The 18099-nt window shown below is 50.3% G+C and overlaps 2 protein-coding genes across 4 annotated transcripts in view; both read right to left on the bottom strand.

Moving 5' to 3' along the window:
• The window catches only part of Tmco4 (transmembrane and coiled-coil domains 4), a 76894-nt gene extending 76540 nt beyond the window's left edge, over window positions 1–354 (bottom strand). The window contains exon 1 of one of the 3 annotated variants that reach the window (XM_048816213.1): window positions 100–354. The gene's annotated coding sequence lies outside the window, so the exon portion shown is untranslated. The remainder of the gene's footprint in view (window positions 1–99) is intronic. The other 2 variants (XM_048816210.1, XM_015485603.2) reach the window with 2 other exon arrangements.
• Window positions 355–9890: 9536 nt separating this feature from the next.
• On the bottom strand, window positions 9891–11748 carry Rnf186 (ring finger protein 186). Its single transcript, XM_015485602.2, has one exon. It carries the CDS (start codon window positions 11560–11562, stop codon window positions 10873–10875), a length of 690 nt encoding a protein of 229 aa, XP_015341088.1. The 5' UTR covers window positions 11563–11748; the 3' UTR covers window positions 9891–10872.
• Between the last annotated feature and the right edge of the window lie 6351 nt (window positions 11749–18099).

The following is an 18099-nucleotide window of genomic DNA, read 5'->3' as shown; positions in this document are numbered from 1 at the left end:
AGGGCGCTGGAGCGCGGCCGCGGGCTGCGGGTCCGGTGCCGGGAAGGGCGCGGGGCAAGGCCGGGCCGGGCGGGCGGGCGGCGGCTCGGGTGCGCTTACCTGGGGGCGGCGGCGGCGGCGGCGACGGCAAAGGCCGCCGGCTCCTCCTGGCTCCTCCCCGGCCCGCCCTCGCCCGTCCCAGCCGCCCCGCGCCGGCCGGTCCCGTACGATCCCGTCCTGTCGCCTGCGCAGCCACCCGGGTCGGCAGCGGGGACGCGCGTCGGGAGCGCGGCCTCCGGGCTCGGTTTGCCCAAGACGGTCCCCACCCGCCACCCGCCGCGACAGGGGTGCAGCCCCAGGAAGTGACTGGCCAACCCGCCGCGCGCGGTCTGTGCGCTGGGCGTTCGCCCTGCAGGAAGCGGGACGGCGGGCTCCGGAGAAGGGCTTCAGGGGTGCGCCCCGCGGAAACTGCTGCACAGGGGCTCGGGTCCGAGGGAGAGGGGAGGGCCCCGGAGCGACTCGGATGGAAAACTTGAGCAATGCATTGGGTGAAATGAGTTTGCAAAGTAGTGAGACACCCGCGATCGCCCTGATTCTACTTTCGGTTTCTCCCACGCTAGTTTGGTCCAGTCTCAAGGCCTTTGCACCCGGAGCTCCTGTGCCTGGGACTCTGCCCCCAGACCTCGTCTCCCGGTTTGTTTCTGACTTTCCAGTCCTTCAAGCATTTCCTTGACTACCCAGCACTGTCAGTCACTGAACAAATGTTTACTAAGCACCTACTATGTGCCAGGCACTGTTGTAAAGACAGTGAAATCACACAGCAGGTTACCAGTCCTGATGTCTTTTAATCATACCATTTATCCTCTATGAAATTATTTTGTTCATTTTCCTGTTGGCTAGTTTATGGTCTGCCATAAATTCTAGAATTTAAAGGCCCCAGGCTGGCGGTCTCCACTGCCCCCTCCCTTGTTCTGTGCCCAGCCCCAGGGATTATGCTGGGCACTTGGTAGAGGGACTGGTGGCCCTAGCAGTCTGGTGGATTTTCATCACACCAGTTCTACAAGAGGGGAAATTGAGGCTCAGGACCAGGGAGCTAATGAGGACCAGAGAAGGAACATGAGTCATCACGGCCTCAAGTCTGTTGATCTCTCTTCTGGTGAAGACAGACTGGGATTGTGAGTGGGAAGGATTCCAGGCTTCCATCTCCTTATCCACCCTGGCCAATCAGAACCAAGAGGGACAGCTAGACAGTTATTGTGAGGGCCAAATGACCAGTGATCTGTAGGCTTCAAGGGCATGATGCTTTGGGCCTTGTTAAAATTGCATAATCAGCTGGTGTCATGGTGCACCCCTGTAATCCCAGCTACATGGGAGGCTGAGGCAGTAGGATCACAAGTTTCAACCTGCTGAGCAACATAGTGAGGCCCTGTCTCCAAACAAACAAACAGATAAAGTAACACTAAAGCTGGGGATGTAGCTCAGTGGTGGAGTACCCTGGGTTCCACCCCAGTGCCACACACACAAAAGATGAAATAATAACCATATTGATGTGGGTTACAGCAGAGCGAATTCTAGCCACCCCTTCTTGGCTCAGTCTGGTGGCCCCCACAGCACCTTGGCTTTGTGGGACCAGGTACTTCTCTGCAAGAAGGCTTTGCCCTGCTCCTAATTTGTTAAGAGACCTCATGTCAAACAAACTTGCCTTTGGACACTGGATCTAGTTAGATCCATTTCCGGCACCTGCCCCTCGTCCCCGTCACCCCCATTGGACATAATTCCATAATCAAGGATAAGGGTGGGAAGGATGAAAAAAGCATGATTAGCCCTTTTGGTTATGCCTTTGAGGGATTTTTTTTAAGTTTATTATTGCACATGGCAGGATTTAGTTTCCTCCTCAACCTTTAAGTGTCGTCGTGAGGACTCACGAGTGTGCTTGAACAGTGTGTGGTGTATTGGAAGCACAATAAACATTAGCTGCAATTTCTCTCTGTAAAAGATACTTCTAATAAGATGTTTTCTTATCATCTCCACCCAAAGGAATAGGAAGGGGGTTGTGTTGGAGCTGGAAGCCTTTTTGTTTTTTTAAAGACCTATTTATTTATTTATTTATGCTGGGAATTGATTCCAGGGGTGCTTTACCAGTCAGCTACAGCCCAGTCCTTTCTGTGTTACTCTTGAAACAGGGTCTTGCTTAATTGCCAAGGCTGGCCTTGAACTTGCAATCCTCCTGCCTCCATTTCTGGGTCTCTGGGATTACAGGCATATGCCACCAAGCACAGCAAGGGAAACTTTTGAATTAACCATTGACTAATTTACCAGGATTTATTGAGTTGCTGGCAGGGTTCTAGGCATGGGGCATACAGTACAGGAAGGAATCAAAGCTCTGTTTTTTTGTTTTTTTTTTTTTTTTGCGGGGAGCACCGGGGATTGAACCCATGGGCACTCAACCACTGAGCCACGTTTCCAACCTTATTTGTATTTTATTTAGAGACGGGGTCTTACGGAGTTGTTTAGCACTTCAACATTGCTGAGGCTGGCTTTGAACTCTTGATCTTCCTGCCTCAGCCTCCTTAGCCACTGGGATTAGGGGTGTGCACCATTACGCCCGGCCTGAGGCTGGCTTTGAACTTGAGCTCCTCCTGTCAGCTTCCCAAGCTGCTGGGATTCCTGGCACACACCACTGTGCCTGACTCCAAAGCTCTCTCTTTTTTTTTTTTTTTTTTTCCCAGTAAAATCATGGAGCTTACATTCTGGTTTAGGAGATGGGGAGAGGAGAGATGGGTGATGGGACAGAAATTAATTTAGCAGGTAGTGATCAGGGTTATAAAGCAAAGCAGCGAGGAGTGGCCAGGGAAGGGTGACCCAGAGTTGAGGGGTAACACATGGGTTATGGGGGGCAGAACTTCCCAGGTGGACCCGGCAACTGCAGAGGCGTTGAGCTGGGAGTATGGTGGAGTGTAGGATGAGAGCAGACTGGAGAGGTAGCCGGGGCCAAATCCCTGTATGTTAGTCAGCTCTCCATCACTGTGACAACATTCCTGAGAAATTCAGGTTATAAGAAGGAAAGGTTTATTTTGGCTCACAGGTGTTGAGGTTTTAGTCCATGGCAACTTGGCCCTGCTGCTTTGGGCCTGAGGAGGCGGGAAAAGAGGAAGAGAAAGAGGGAGGGGAGAAGAAGAGAAGGAGAAACAGAGCAACATCCTCTTTGGAGTGCCCAGCCACACGAGTGACCTCACTTGTTTCCATTAGGCCCCATCTGCCAATAGTTCCAAAGGTTGGGGACCAAGCCTTCATCAACACATGGGCTTCTTGGGGACATTCAAGATGCAAGCTGGTAGCATGAACTTTTTAAAAATGCTGTTGTTTGGGTTTAGGGATGCCAGATATAGCAAATAAAAATATGTTATTCTTGAATTTCAGTTATACATGAATGCTTTTTAATATGCATATAATTCAAAATTGTATTTGATACACTTACACTAAAAAAAATTTACTCATTGTGTTTCTGAAATTCAAATATATTTCATCTGGTGGCCCTACATGGACCCCATCCCAAGAAATTCTGATTCCATTGGTCTGGGATCAGGCCAGGCATAGGTCCTGGTTATATGGCCCACTGGGATATTTCTAAATTTTGACCTTGGGTTAGGAACTATGATTGTAGCATCTTATCTAATCTGAGAGGCTATGGTTGCAGAATTGTAGAGGGCTTGGGCAGTGAAATGACATGATCTCACCTTTTTTTTTTTTTTTTGTACTGGGAATTGAACCCAGGGGTGCTTTACCACTGAGCCACATCCCCAGTCCTTTTTATTTTTATTATTTTTTTTATTTTGAGACAGGGTCTCACTAAGTTGCTTAGGGCCTCACTAAATCGCTGAGGCTAGCTTTGAATTTGAGATCCTCCTGTTTTAGCCTCCTGAGCTGCTGGGATTATTTGGCTGCCCATAGGGAAATCAGAGGGACAAAAGTGGACAGTGGCAGCTGGTTAGGAAGGTGTTGCGATAGTCCAGGCTAGGGAAGGACCTGTATTTGTTGGGGACCTACTCTGTATGGGCTAGGCCCAATAAAAGTCTATAACGGAGTCATAGGCTACTGGGCCGTCTCCCACCAGACCCACCAATTTAGAATTTCTTAAAAGTGTGGAGGCCTAGGAATTTTTACTGTTTAACAAAGACCCTATTAGTGAGTCTGATGATCCATTGGGTTTAGAACGACTAAGTGATTGGATTGAATTCTCCTAGAATTAAATTATAGAAATAACCATGAATACTGTTTAGGAGCACTGCCCTTGGGACTGGCTATATGCACTTTCCGGACATACTTTGTTTATATCACTTAATTCGATGCAGTACCTGATGTCATTAGCCCCAGTTCTTAGGAAGGAACTGAGGCATGGAGGAGTTAAATAATGTGGTTGGTATCACTGAGCTTCAGAGCTGGGATTTGAACCCAAGCCTGACTCATTCTGCAATCCTGCCTTCCTGCAGACCTAAATACCAACACAAGTTTAAAGACAGCTTAGTGGCAGATAATGGATCCCCAGTGGAAGAAGCTTCCTTTGCTGCATCCTGTTAATGTCTGTCCCGGGGCTTGGGCTGACCTGAATATTTGTTGAATGGAACTGAGTTTGTGGTGACGTCACCGAAGGTAGCCCTATATCCCTTCCCAAAGAGTGTCCCCGGGACGCTGTTGTGCTAAACCTCAGGTTGAATGGTCCAGAAGGATGTTTATGGTCACTTCTTTTCCCATGACATTCAGAAAAAAGCAGGGCTCTCCTTGGGGGGGGGGGACTGGACATTCCTGTGGAGGAAGGCCAGGTAGAGGGTGTCGCAGGCACGTAGGTTACCATGGATGTTGTGTTGCTGAGCAACCTCTAGTTTGTGTCTCTAAGGCATCTGTGATCCAAAGAACTGAGCAGCTCTTTGTTAATTGAACCATCAACTGGAGTGGGCAGAGGTAGTGGCAGAGGTCGGGAGTCAAAGTCATTTGATTCATATTCCCCCCATAATTCTCATTCGTGAGGCAGGCTTTTGTAGTTTGCTGCCTTATCTCTTTAGATAGAGGTATGGAAGATGACCTCTACCAGCTCCTTATTTAAGAGCGCTTTGCGCTTGTCCCCGATCTGATATTTTGTAATGTGTGGGACCCATATCACTGGGGCATAGAGATACTTTTGGCTGGTGTGTGCACGTGCGTCAAATCACCTTGAAGAAAGTTATGAGAAAGTTATATATCCTTGAATGCTTGTGTTGTTGAGAATAACCAAATCTTTAAAGCTTTTTCAACATTTGTTAATTTTTTTAATGAAATGGAAACTGGTCTTAACCCTGAACCTTCAGCCATCTAGAATAGGGACTTAATAATGGTATTTGTTGACTTAGCAAATTTTGTCGTGGGGAAGGATTTTAGATTGACAGGAAAGTTGCAAAGACAATCCAGACAGTTCTTGTCTGAGAATTGTTTGTCCTTCACCCTGTTTCCCACAATTTAGCATCTTATATAACCTTAACTATGATACAGGTGGCACCTGGTACAGGACTGTTGGTTAAAGCACATACTAACTTACCAGTTTCCCCACTCCTGTGTTCATGGTCCCGGAATCCAATGTAGGATCCGCCTTGCATTTAGTGTTAATTATTACCAGCATTGATTTCATTTTGTATATTTTGATTACTTTCTATAGTAGCAAATGATCCCGGTTTTTTATTTATGGCAATGATGTCAATGATGCATCTCCTTTGAAAACACTAAGCCAAATAAAATGACATGCTTTTAAAAAAAGAAAAGAAAAACAAAACAAAATAAGAAGAAGAAAATCAAAAGTAAAAGTGGTATACAAATGTGGTCAAACATTCCCAATTTCCTCTGGGTTGGCTTTGCTTGTAGGAAAAATCCTCCCACGAGGGAGAAGATGGTCACCAGTCAGAATTCTCTCCCCAGCCACTAGAATGGACATTTCCAGTAGAATGGTCAGTGGCTGCCTATGAAATGCTGACTACATTTTAATGACTGATGTTTTACCAAACATAAAACCCAGAGGTGACGGGTTCTGGAATCAGTCAACACCTCGAGGACGTCAGGGGGACCTGAGCTCCTCTCACCTTTCGGCATCCTCAGCACGACAGCTATTGTCCTTCACTGGACCATGCTGGGGCTCCAAGGTGGCGTCCTCAGCTCTAAGCCTCAGATCCTTCAGCCGTTGTGTGCAAAAACAGGAAGGAAGAAAGAAAAGGAGGCTTTCCCTTGAGCATTTGCCCAGGGGTTTCTCTCCCATGGTCAGGGAAAAAATATTTCCCAGAAACCCCCTTGCTGGGATCCCATGACTGGGTCCCATGGCCACCCTTGGCTGCAAAGGAGTCTGGGAAAGCAAAGATCTGGACACGGGGATTGGTTAGACCCTGGCGGGTGGGTACAGGCCTGTTCTAAGCTCTGTGAAACTCCAGGAGAGTACAAAATGACTAATTAAATATATCCTAACCCCCTCCCTGAAAAATATGCCTCAGAACCACCTGGAAGACTAGGCTTAAATTAAGACTCCTTCGATGATTGGCGGTACGGTTGGCAGGGTGTGGCCCCCCTTCTTTCTCTCCCCATCCTCAGCTCCACGTGGGGTCTCACACACAGACATGCGGATGCTCCAGTCTCCAAACACTTGCCTCTTGGCCACTCCAGGACCCCTGGAGGAGAGTGAGTTAGGCCGCAGGTGGGCTTGGGGATGACTGCACAGGAATTTGGGGGTACCAGGTACCCAGAGCTCGGCTTTGCCATAACGAATGAATCGTTTTAAGCAAAGGCTGAAACACTTCCTCCGGCCATTTGAGAAGAGGTTCCAATCATGAATCAGGGCCACAAGGTGAGTTGAGAAAGTGGCTATGGGGGACGAGACAAGTAGGCTCCCACAGCCTTCTGTCCCAGACACCCGGTCAGCCAGGAAGCGACAGCCCAACTGGACAGCCCCTTTTCCTGTCTCTTCATTCTTCTAGGGCCTAGGTTTCAATAGTGACTCTGTTCTCATCCTTTCTGCAAGAGCGCTCTAGAACTCAGCCCCATCTTTCTGTCTCTGTCTTCCCCCTCCTGTCTTGACATCCTATGATCTCAGTGCTCCAACATGCATGCTCTCCTGAATTCCCCCAGCAGCCCTGTGACATGCTCACTGGAACCTGCTTCACGGTGAAGAACGTGAGGCCCAGATGGGGCATCTGGTGAGTGGTGAGGCTGAACTTCAAGCCCAGCGGGGAGGAGGGAGACGCATGTGATGGAGCTGGAGTTTGTCTCCCGTGCCCTGGACTCCTCCCCATCCTTAGGACCTTGCCCGAGGACCTGAGCAGAGACGTACGCCTCCGTCTGTGGACCTGCCCTGAAAGTCAGCTCTCCCCCACCATCAAGGCTGGGATCCTGCTGGTTGTCACCATGAACAGCCCCAAGAAACCATGCCCCCCAGGGCCAAGGATCGATGATGAAGGCAGTTCATTCGTCAGGACTCGGATTCTCATCGGCAGTATCTTGAATCCTCACGGAGGCCCCAGGAGGTGTCTGCTACCCTCTCCGCTTTATAGACCAGGGACAAAGGCTCTGAGGAAGTTCCTCAACTTCCTCCTCTCCCTGGGCCGGAGCTCACCTGGACTCTGGGCCACTTCTTTGGTTTCTTCCTCTCATATCCTCTTGCAGCACTGCCCACTTCCTAGGCGGATACTGGCCTCCGGTTCCCTCTTTCCTCCAGGGGCCAGAAGATGGTTGGAACCAGCTGGGCTTTGAAGGGGGTACCCTGGTTGGGGACTTACCATGTGCAGGAAGTCTGGCAGGAGATTGGCTATTCTAGGGCCCTTCTGATCCTTGCAAGGTGAGGTCCAGGGCAGTAAAGTAGCTTGCTTAGGGCAAACATGGGGCAGGTGGGGTGTCAGGCCTGGGACTTCCATGTTCCTGCCAGCTGGCTCCCTGCCAGGGAGGTGGGTGCCTGCTGTAAATGTGTGCAGGAGGGCTGTCCTCCTTTTATCAGTCTCCTTCCTTTTCGTTAGCACAGACAACAGATTCTGGAATTCTCTAGCCTCTCTGAGCGTCTGGCACCAGGAAATTGGAGGTTCCTGAGTTCTCCATGGAATCAGTCTCTCCCAAGCTCTCAAGCCGGGTCCGGGATCTTAGTTGTTCTGGAGCTTCCTACAAAGGAGACCGTGCAACGAGGCAGAAAGAGCTCTGGTACTGACTGTGTAACCTTAGGGAGGGGAATTGCCCTCTCCGATCCTCAGAGTGCGATAATGATGACCCCTATTCATAAGCTCTGGTGGAGGTTTTGTTGCTTCGCCCCTCCCCTGACTCAGGCAATGGCAAGGCCCTACTGAGGTGGATGGCACAAGGCGTCCATCCTCTGGAGGAGCACAGTATGTTTCTGGGAATGGGCTGGTTTGTTTCTGTATTCCTTTAATAAGTATAGTTGCGGCTTCTCATAGGACCATTAAGTATGCAGGAAAAATCATGACTTTCCCAATTAATGCAACTACTTCTAAAGAATAAATCTGTTTGCTCTAAATGCAATGATTCAGCTGTGGAATGTAAACTGTTAATGTTTAATGAAAAACTCCCTGTATTCCTGTCAAGGAAGTTTTTGAGAAATTAAATTAAAATCTAGAGAAGAAGAATTAATGTTAAGAAGACAGATTAGTGCTTAGTACTGGGCAACTTGTTCTTGTTCCTGTGCATAATGGTTTGTGCTCTTACTCTTGTTTGATTAAAATTAATAGCCTCTTTTTTCAAGTTAACCACTTGCCGTAACCATGGCACCGGTTCTAGACAGTAAGTCAAGAAAGAATAGTCAAGGTATAGGCCAATAGTCTGGGACATTTCTAACTATTATTAAAAGTTAACTAAGCAGAAACAGCTCAAAGCAAAACGTGAACTGAAAGGAAAAATGCTTGCTTATGCATAAGCCAAAATACATTCTTCTATTCTAATTGTAGTTACGTAATACTTTGTTTCTTTGAATAATGATTCCTGTTTTGTAACCACAAAGTACCTGTGAGCCTGCCAAAATGAAAAGTATATATGATTAATTTCACAAGTAAAGATTGGGATTTAGCACCTTCACTTTGGTGTCTGTGTTGTTTCTTCACCCCCCTTTCGCCGAATCTCACCATCCGTTCATCTCCTGAGACCCCCTGTTGGAGCTGGACTCCGACATTTTGTCTTGGTGAAGGACTCAAGAACTGGAGAGAACAGGAGTGGAGGATGAGTGGGGAGAGATGTTCTTTCCCTGTCCAACTGGCTGCCATCCCAAACTGCACATGCCCAAGGCCAGCTTGGGAGGTGGTCTGGTCATCTACTTATCCTTTGGAGACAGGGTGTTCTCAGCCCACGTGGCCCAGCTTACAAGCGTGGGTCCACCTGGGCCCACACACTCTTCCTTGGTACCTGAAGTTGCCTAGCAAGTACCTTATAAGAAAACATTTAACATTTTGAAGAACTAAAGAATAATGGATTGCATACACACGTCTAGACTTCTCTTTGCATGTGTCCACAGGGAATATGACCCATGTCTGTTGTTCTGGGGCCCAGTGGGGTTCTCTGCTCTTGAGATTTCCAGGACTTTTAGTAATAATTCAGACCAACTAGCTCAGTTAGGGGAAAAGGAAGCTCGGAGAATAAAAGCCCTTGCTCAGCAGCACATGAGCACGGAGCCAGGCTCAGCCCCGCCCCCCCCACTCCTGACACCATGAACTGTGCTCAGCTGCGGGCTCTCATCCTTCCAGGAGGAAAGAGACAGGAAAACATGGTGCACGGTGCCTGGAGAGCCCCTCTGAGTTTCCAAGTCTGTTCCCAATTATGTGGCCTTTGGAAGAAAATAATGTGTCGCCTCCGCTGTCTGTTCCCCTGCACTCCCACGTTCAGCCCCAGTTGAGCCCCGATGGACCCCCACGGGAGGTCCTTCCCTCCAGCAGATGCCTTCTCTCTGTGGAGCAGCAAAAGTGGTCACAAAGAAGACACTGTGACTCTCAGGGCAAGGCTGGGTTATTGGTGGGGACCGTTGTGTTTATGAGGCCTCTTATCTTTATGACAGAGCTCAAACAGGGACACGAGATGCATTAACAAATACAACATCGTCCATAAAGACTGCGTTCTGCAGTGAGGGACTGCGCATCCGAAGGGCAGCTGCACCCGCTGTGCAGGTGCACAGGGACAATCCTGTAGCCCCAAGGTTCTCCCTTAAGTCGGGGGCTGATGAGTCAGAGCAGAGAGTCCCTGTGGCGATGCTGAGAGCAGTGCCCAGTCCCCTGCCTCTCCTGCCTCCCCAGATCTTGCTTGCTAAACACGGACCCCTGCAGCCTCAAAAGCAGCATCTTTCCCTGCAGCATCCCTCCCTGGGGCCGACTCAGTGGGAGATCCCAACAACAGAGCCTTCCGTGAGTGGGGATGGGTGCAATGACATTGGAGGAAGATAGAAGGGTCTTGTGGAAGAGTCAGGAATGTGCGCAGACTGCCCCCCAAACAAAGCACCAAACAAACCAAGAAAATAAAACCAGCCACATCAACTGCAAAAAAAAAAAAAAAGTCGTGGTTCTGTTTGTTCTGCACTGAGGTCAATACTGCAGTACTTTCATCAAGTGACACAGGAAACCAGGCGCCATGGAATAAGAGCAACGGGAAGCTCCGCTTTGTGGCATCCAAGCAGTTGGTGCCTCCTCCCCACCCGCCAACAGTTTAGCCACGCTACACCAAGGGCAGGGGTGAGCCCACTGTCCCAGCACAGAGTTCTTGACCCGAGTCGGCCATCCTAGCTTTGACATGCAAGTCCGGCTGGCAGTCATCTCCCAGGGTTCATAGCCTCTTACCCTGCTGGCAGTGAACGTCAGGGGGCCCAAGAGGCAGAGGGGCTGCCAGGGCTGCCAGGGCCCGGGCCTCTCAGGCGATGGAAGCAATCTGGCTATGTTTCCGCTCTCTGCAGAGGAGAGTCCTGGGGCAGGGCCAGTGGCTGCCCTGGCTGTGGGGGTAACAGCAGAACAGGGTGGACATCAGCAAGGCCAGGGCCATAATGATGGCCAGCACCCACCGGATGACGCCTGGGTAGATGAAGGGCAGGATGAGGATGATGAGCAGGACCAGCAGGAGCAGGTGCACTGCCAGGCGTCGGGCCGCCACGCGGTTGGCACTGGCCGCGTCTTGCTCGTCCTCTCCTGCCAAGCTGGGGTGATGCCCTGCCTCTGAAGTTGTGGCACCCGCCAGCCCCTGGGGACAGAGCCGCACTTCCAGGCATGGCTGGGCCAACCGCCCCACCACCGTCTCCTGGTCACGCAGGCTGCAGATGAGACCTCCAGGGACAGTGGTGGGCTTTCGACACAGCGGGCAGGTGACCACCCAGCTGTCGTCCTGCATGCACAGCAGGAGCTTCAGGCAGACGGCACAGAAGGTGTGCTGGCAGCTCAGCACCTTGGGGCACCGGGCGCAGCTGTAGGGCTCCCGACACACCAGGCACTCCAGGTCACCTTCTGTGGAGCCACGGTGACATCCAGTGGACCCCGAAGTCACGGTGGCGGTGGCAGTAGCTCCTGCGGAGATGGGTGGCGGCTGTTGCTGGGCCTCCATGCAGGACATCGTGGGCACAGAGCCGGTGGCAAATGCCTGCTGGGCACCTGGGCATGGACGGGAAGTGTCAGCCAGCGCCTCCCCGACTTGGGTGGATCCTGACCCTGTGCCGGATGCCTCCAGCCTCCCCGGCCTGTGACAGCAGCTGTGTCCCTTTTCTCCCAGGACTGCCCGGCTTGTTTCCGGCTGTTCAGTGTCCCCTCTGTTATTATTATTTCTTTACTCGAAGGGTTAATCAGTAACTCGTGGGCCTGGAGACTTTGAATTGCCTGATAGGAAGGCCAAAAGGGGCAGGACCTAATGAATCAGGACTTTCCTGTTGGGGCCAGGTGGCTGGTGAGTGCCTACATGACCGTGTGGCTGGTGAGCTTTGGGATGCATCACAACCCCCTTCAATCCCTCTCTCAACCCTTTAAAATACAGATGCCTAAGCCTCAGACCCAGAGATGAAGATTTGGCAGGTCGGGATGGGCACCTAAAAGTCCACACCGTGAGCCAATGTCTGATGTGGGTGGCTGGGGAACCCCACTTTGAGAAATGCTGCCGTGAATCGCTGGGGACAGAGCCGCACTTCCAGGCCTGGCTGGGCCGACCGCCCCACCCCCGTCTCCTGGTCACGCAGGCTGCAGATGAGACCTCCAGGGACTGGGCTGCCATGGACCTTTTGGGTGTCAGGATCAGTGGGAAGAAGTTTATGCTCTGAGCACATTTGCAATCAGTTGGCCTTGTTAAAAGAAAGAAAGAAAGAAGTGGTAAGAAAAGAAAACCAAACCAGGCCCCGCCCCCACGTGCTCACACTCAGTTCCCTTTGGGCCCTTAGAGTCACAACAACTGTTATCAACGGTTACTGATTCCTGAGCATCTCCTTGGTGCCTTCCAGGCACAAGCACCTAATAATAGGTGTCATTAGTCTTGTGCATGGCCTTCAGGCCTGCACCCAACTGTCACAAGCGCACCTGCCCTTTATTTGAGCCTGCTCCGGGCCAACCCTGTGCCCTGGGTCCTCTGTGCTCTCGGATCCTGACCCCATAAGGAAGGCCTGGAAGCAGGGGCAGGGTGTGGTCAGGGTAGGCCTGCTGGACGTCTGCCAAGGGGCCTTCCACAGGGGCAGGACCTACCAGCGTCCAAGGTATGGTCCCCAGTCTCATGGAACTAACCCCATGGATTCAAGCAGGTGCCATTGGCCTCGGGGCAGCTGACTCAAGCTGGCAGGCCTCACGTGGGCTGGCAGATAGAAGCAGCATGCAATTAGGAAAATGTGACTCCTTTTCCTTGCCCTGGACGCCAGAAGGGTGTGGTGGCACACCCTCTCCCTCAGCATGCAGGCCGCACTGAATCCAGAAAGATGTGCCGAGTGGTCTCTTGCTGCTTATGTCACCTAGCACTGGTCACATGGTGTCCACCGCTTCTGATTCAGCCCTTCCCTTCACCCCAAGGGGCACGCACTGCAGCGCTGTGTGCCAGAGCCCAGGTGGGCGAGGGCTCCTCTTGCTCCCCTCCCCGTCGGGGCCCTCTGTCTCTGAAATCCCACCCTCCATCATCCCATCCGGCTTCTCCTCAGCCTTCAGCTCCACAGTCAGATACTCCTAACATTTTCCCCCACCTGAAGGGGGTCTTGGATGTAGCCCTGGGCATCTGTGCCCAGCATTCATTTTCCATTTTGGTGGCAACAGTGGCCCTTTTCACCTCAGGCAATCACCGCTCCCCGACCACCCTCCAGATGTGACTCCACTAGGGCCGGTGCCCTCCTCCACCTCTGCAGGGGCTGATGTGATGGGATTCAGGCCAGCCAATCAGCTGAGTCCCTCCTGCTGGCTGCAGCCATTGGTTCAGGCACAGACATGTGAGCTAAGCCCAGCCAATGAGATTCAATTCTGGGACTTCTGTTGGAACTTTGGGGGAAGTTTGCTTTTCTACGGGGTTTCCAAGCTTGAGGGAGGAACCCAAGAACTTCTGGGAGGGCTGTGTGCACAGACTCAGTCCAAGATTAAGGTCAGGGCCAAAGAAAGATGAGAGAAGAGTCAGACAAAGGCCAATGACATTATTTGAACAGTTGGAACCATCCATGTCCAGAGCCAGCTAGCTACCTTTGGATTTTTCAATTATGTGAACTCAAAATCGACTCCAATGTTAATGTGTGTGTGTGTGTGCGTGTGTGTGTGTGAGAGAGAGAGAGAGAGAGAGAGAGAGAGAGAGAGATGGGCTGGGGACTGAACCCAGGGCCTTGCACCTAACAGACAAGTGTCCTGCCCTTAGAGCTTGACTCTTAGCCCCAATTTTTATGTTTAAGTCAGTTCAAATTGGATTTCTGTTCTTTAGGAATAAAAGACTTCTGAGCAACACAACGGTACCTGAAGAAAAGAAAACTTTACTTGCCCTCAGACAGGGTCAAGTATTGACAGGACAATCAGACTTTGTGCACAGCCAAGAGTGACCTGAGACCTACTGTGCCACAAGAGACCGTATTATTCCCCTGCTTTAACTTGTATTATATAATGTTCTTTTAGTTTTCTAGACCCTCAGAAGGGTTGGGGATGGGGGCCACATTGATCGATAATGAAAAATTGGAAATCAGGTGAACAATAGCTAGATGTCAGCTTGGCTAGTATCCCCCCACCCCTCTCTCCTAGCCAGTCAACAGGAAGCCACATCATCAAAAGGTAGATGGAGGGGGTGGAGATCAAACCAAGGGAAGTCATCTGGGGTTAGCATCTGAAGAGCACCTTCCGAAGTTAACCTCCATCAAGTAAACATATTGGTTGCTACGCCCCAAATATCACAGAAATATACAAGGTAGAACTTGAAAGTCCTTTTTACCACTACTGCTGTGAAATGATCTGTTAACAGCATGTTCCTTCATGTTCTCCTCCTACCATCCTGGCTTGGGAACAACTTTGTTTTTAAAGGCGCCTTGCCTAATTATTATCCATACCAACTTTATTGTTGGAAATCTGGCTCCCGTCACTTTACTAACCACATGATCTTGGGCCAGAATTTCAACTGCAAGGAAGCTCAGTTTTTTAATTTGATAAGAGACAGATAATAACACTTCAAGGAAATTATGGAAGATTATCTAACCTCCCTTAACCCTACTAATACCTGCTCAGTAATTTATGCCCCCGTAGGTTGTAACTGACCTGAGTGTAATCGATCTTTCCTAGGAATGTGATAAGAAGCTTTGGTGATGGCTTAGCCAGGGCTTCTTAAAGATAAGTGATGTGGGCGGGCTCTGGGCATACCTAAAGCAGATCCAGCCCAGGGAAAGGACAAAATGACTCTTGGAGACTGAAGCTGTCGCATGCACCCAGGTTTCACATTCTACTCTGTTACATTTGTGCTTGCTGTGATATTTGAGACCTGAAACATATGCATCCTTCCACATCTCCAAACAGAACATATTTGTTTATTTTAATTGCTGTACAAATATGAACTCATTTTGTTTTCAGTAAAACTAATGTTTTTCCCCTTGAAACGCAGTTTCTTTTATCCTGAGTCTTCTCACAGCCTGAAGTGGGGTGGAATTTCACACCTAGCTGCAAGTGCAGAAGTTGAGAGGGGTGGATCTCCTCAGAAGTCACAGGCGCAGGTAACCGCAGACCCTCTCCCTGCCCAAGACATTTCTGATCTGAGCTTCAGGTCCTGCGTTGAATTCATTGGCAAAGAGTCAGACAGCAGCAATGTCATGAGATTAAACTGTCTGACCCATTCCCTGCTTCTGTGGTCTGCCCTCGCCCTATGCTCGGTTGGCTGCAGAGAGCTGGTGCTCTGCCAAACGCCCATTGCCTGCCAGCTCCCCGCTCCTCTGTACCGGGAGCTCATGTTGCTAACTGAAAAGCCTCTGTGCTCCTCCAAAGTCAGCCACAGTTGAAAATCCTCCTTAACTTTGTTGAATCCCGATTTTGTCTTTAATTTATTTGCCTGTGGAGCCCCTCCCTGCTTTTAATGGTGGTGCTGGAGGTTGAACCCAGGGCCTTGCACATGCTAAGCATGTGCTCTGTGACTGAGCTACACCCCCAGCCCTTCAGCCTTTTCCTTTACAACACTCAGTGACACTGTGTGTGTCACTGGGGTTCTGAGAGACATGGTTTGGGAAATGCTGTTGAGAGAGCTAAGCCATTAAGAAGTTGCATTTGATTCTTCTTTCTAACGGCTCTCATTGAGTGGTATTCTGGAGTTGTTCTGGTATTCTTCAAAGGATACTAAAAAAAAAAAGGGGGGGTTTTAAAACCTGTTATTACATTTCAATTCAGAGATGTGGCCAGGAACACTATACATGACAGTACTCAGCATCACCTGTGTAGCGATAGTTTTCTGTAGGGTCTGAGGGTAGGAAAAAGCTTTTTGCTTCCTTGGATGGCAGATTATGTCTGTCCGCACTCCTCAGATATTCTGGATTATATAATTGACTATTTTCCATCTTCTCTTTGGCCAACAGGAAGCTCAACCATAGCAACTGTGAAACACCACATTTGGTATGTGCCAATGCATTCCACCCCCCTCCCCTTAGTCCATGCCTCCAATTCTAGTTTGTGGTTTACCTGGAACTGACGTCCAATATTTGACTTTTTATTTATATTTTAAATAATTCCAATTGTGGAAAGAGGAAAGGAAGAAGAAAGAAAAGTAGCGGGGGAGTTGGCCCACACAGGGCAGAAGGCAGAGGTGATGGGGAGAGTGTGGGCGTGTCCTGTGGCTTTTTCAAGATTAAATCCTGGGCTTCCGCCTCTTTCCACTCAAGCTGCCCTGGATACGGAAGCTTGCAGATGACATGTGCCCATCTGAGGACATTTCTCCCTCTTCTCTGTCACCACCTTCCAGGGAGCATGGGTCTGGATCTGGACCGCTGGACCATGTGAATATGATCCTCCCCAGCATTGCCTAGGACCCATGCAGCTTTTCTCCAGGGTGATCAGCTTGAGGTCAGGAGGCTGCCAAACCGGCCTCTCTTTGCTCCCCAGATGTCCAGCCCTGGCCTTTACGGAGCCCCTTGGAAGGAAAACATTGGACTAGAAATAATTGAAGTTCCTGAGCACATGGGCTTTGAGTGGAGGGTGGGAGGCGGTCTTTGAGTTGACCACTAGGTTGATTGAATCGATAACATGGAAACCACCCAACAGGACTTGGAACTCCTCAGTCGCGATCCATTTTCTATATAATTTGGGGTCAATTAGGGGTCCTGGGACAAGGGCCTCGCCTGCCTGTCCATGTCCAGGTCTTCTACCCCTGCCACCTGGGTTGAAGAGGGGGCCATGGTTGGTTTCCCAGAACCAGACCAGGGTTCAAGTCTTAGCTGTGCATCTTTGGGCAATCATTTTAACCCCTCTGGTTTTCAATTTCCTTATTTATCCAATGGAGGTCAAAATAGCATTTGTGTCAGGAATTTTGGGGTCCTAAGAGTTGAAAAATTCAACTCAAGCTGGCCTAACCCACAAAGAAAGGGCAGTTCTTGGCTCATGTGACTGAGAAGTCCAGAGATGTTCTGCTTTTAGTGTGTTTTGACTGTGTGGCTCTGCCAAGGGCTTATGTTAAGTGTGTGTTTTCAGGGATTAGTCATTTACTCCTTCCAACACACCTAAGAAGTAAATATCATTGTGGGTGAGAAAACTGGGTCACCGAGGAATTAAGTTGAACTATATGGCTAGCAAACGTCAGCTGGGACCCAATCCAGGGAGCCTGACTGCTGGGTGGCTCTCTAACCACCACGCAAGTGCCTTGTCTGTGTTCCCTCCTGACCCGTTTCTTCATCTGTCAGAAGGGGCAACATTTTCTTCTTTAGGTATTGTTCACAGTTCTTATGATAGAACTGCATGCATGTGGCTGGAGGTCATGTGTGGAAAGCCAGGGGTCATTTTCAAGGAAGCCTTGAATGGGGGCTGGGTCTCATTCAGAAGGCAGGTCTCCCGCCCTGGCTCCCTAGGGTGAAGAGGGGGCCATTGGTCGGTGTGACCCTGCCTCCCAGAAGCAGTTCCCCACCAGGGGTCAGCCTGAACACACCACTCAGATAGAGATCCTCCTTTGGCCACTAGGTACAATAGTGATCGTGGGTCCTCCCAGACCCCCAGCCCTGGTCCTTTACCAGATGTCCCCAACACTCCCACCTCAGCGTCACCATCTGCCCGAGTTCTCAGGACTCACCTCCTTGGACCTTTTTTCCTGGTCATTGGCAATAACCTCAAAGATCCCAGACTTCCAGGTCCCTCCTCACGTTTGGCTGGCAGATCTCCAAGTGGCTCTATTATGTCCTAGTCTTTCCCTCTCCCTCTCCCCTCCCTGACTACCTTCAGCTTACACTGTGCCCTCTGGCCTTCACAGTGGATCATCACCAAAATTCTCCAATTTCACCTCATTCCATCACCCCCACCATCACTGTCTTCTGGCTCATTCTCAGTCTCGGTGGTCTGGGCTCCCAGCTCACGGTAGGCTCCCTCCCTATCTCCAGCCTTAATTCGTCATGATGTCACGCACGGGTGATCTTTCCAAGCTCCACCTCTCAGCTCCTTGGCTACCCCTCCTCCAGTGATCCTGACCTTCACTCAACCCCAGCCC

This window comes from Marmota marmota, unplaced genomic scaffold (genome assembly GCF_001458135.2).
Source record: "Marmota marmota marmota unplaced genomic scaffold, marMar, whole genome shotgun sequence".
NCBI classification, from domain to species: Eukaryota; Metazoa; Chordata; class Mammalia; order Rodentia; family Sciuridae; genus Marmota; species Marmota marmota.
This window is presented reverse-complemented; position numbering and strand designations above follow the sequence as displayed.

Coding starts and splice junctions, on each gene's coding strand:
- Rnf186 (XM_015485602.2), bottom strand. CDS start 11,562: ATGTCCTGCATGGAGGCCCAGCAACAGCCGCCACCCATCTCCGCAGGA.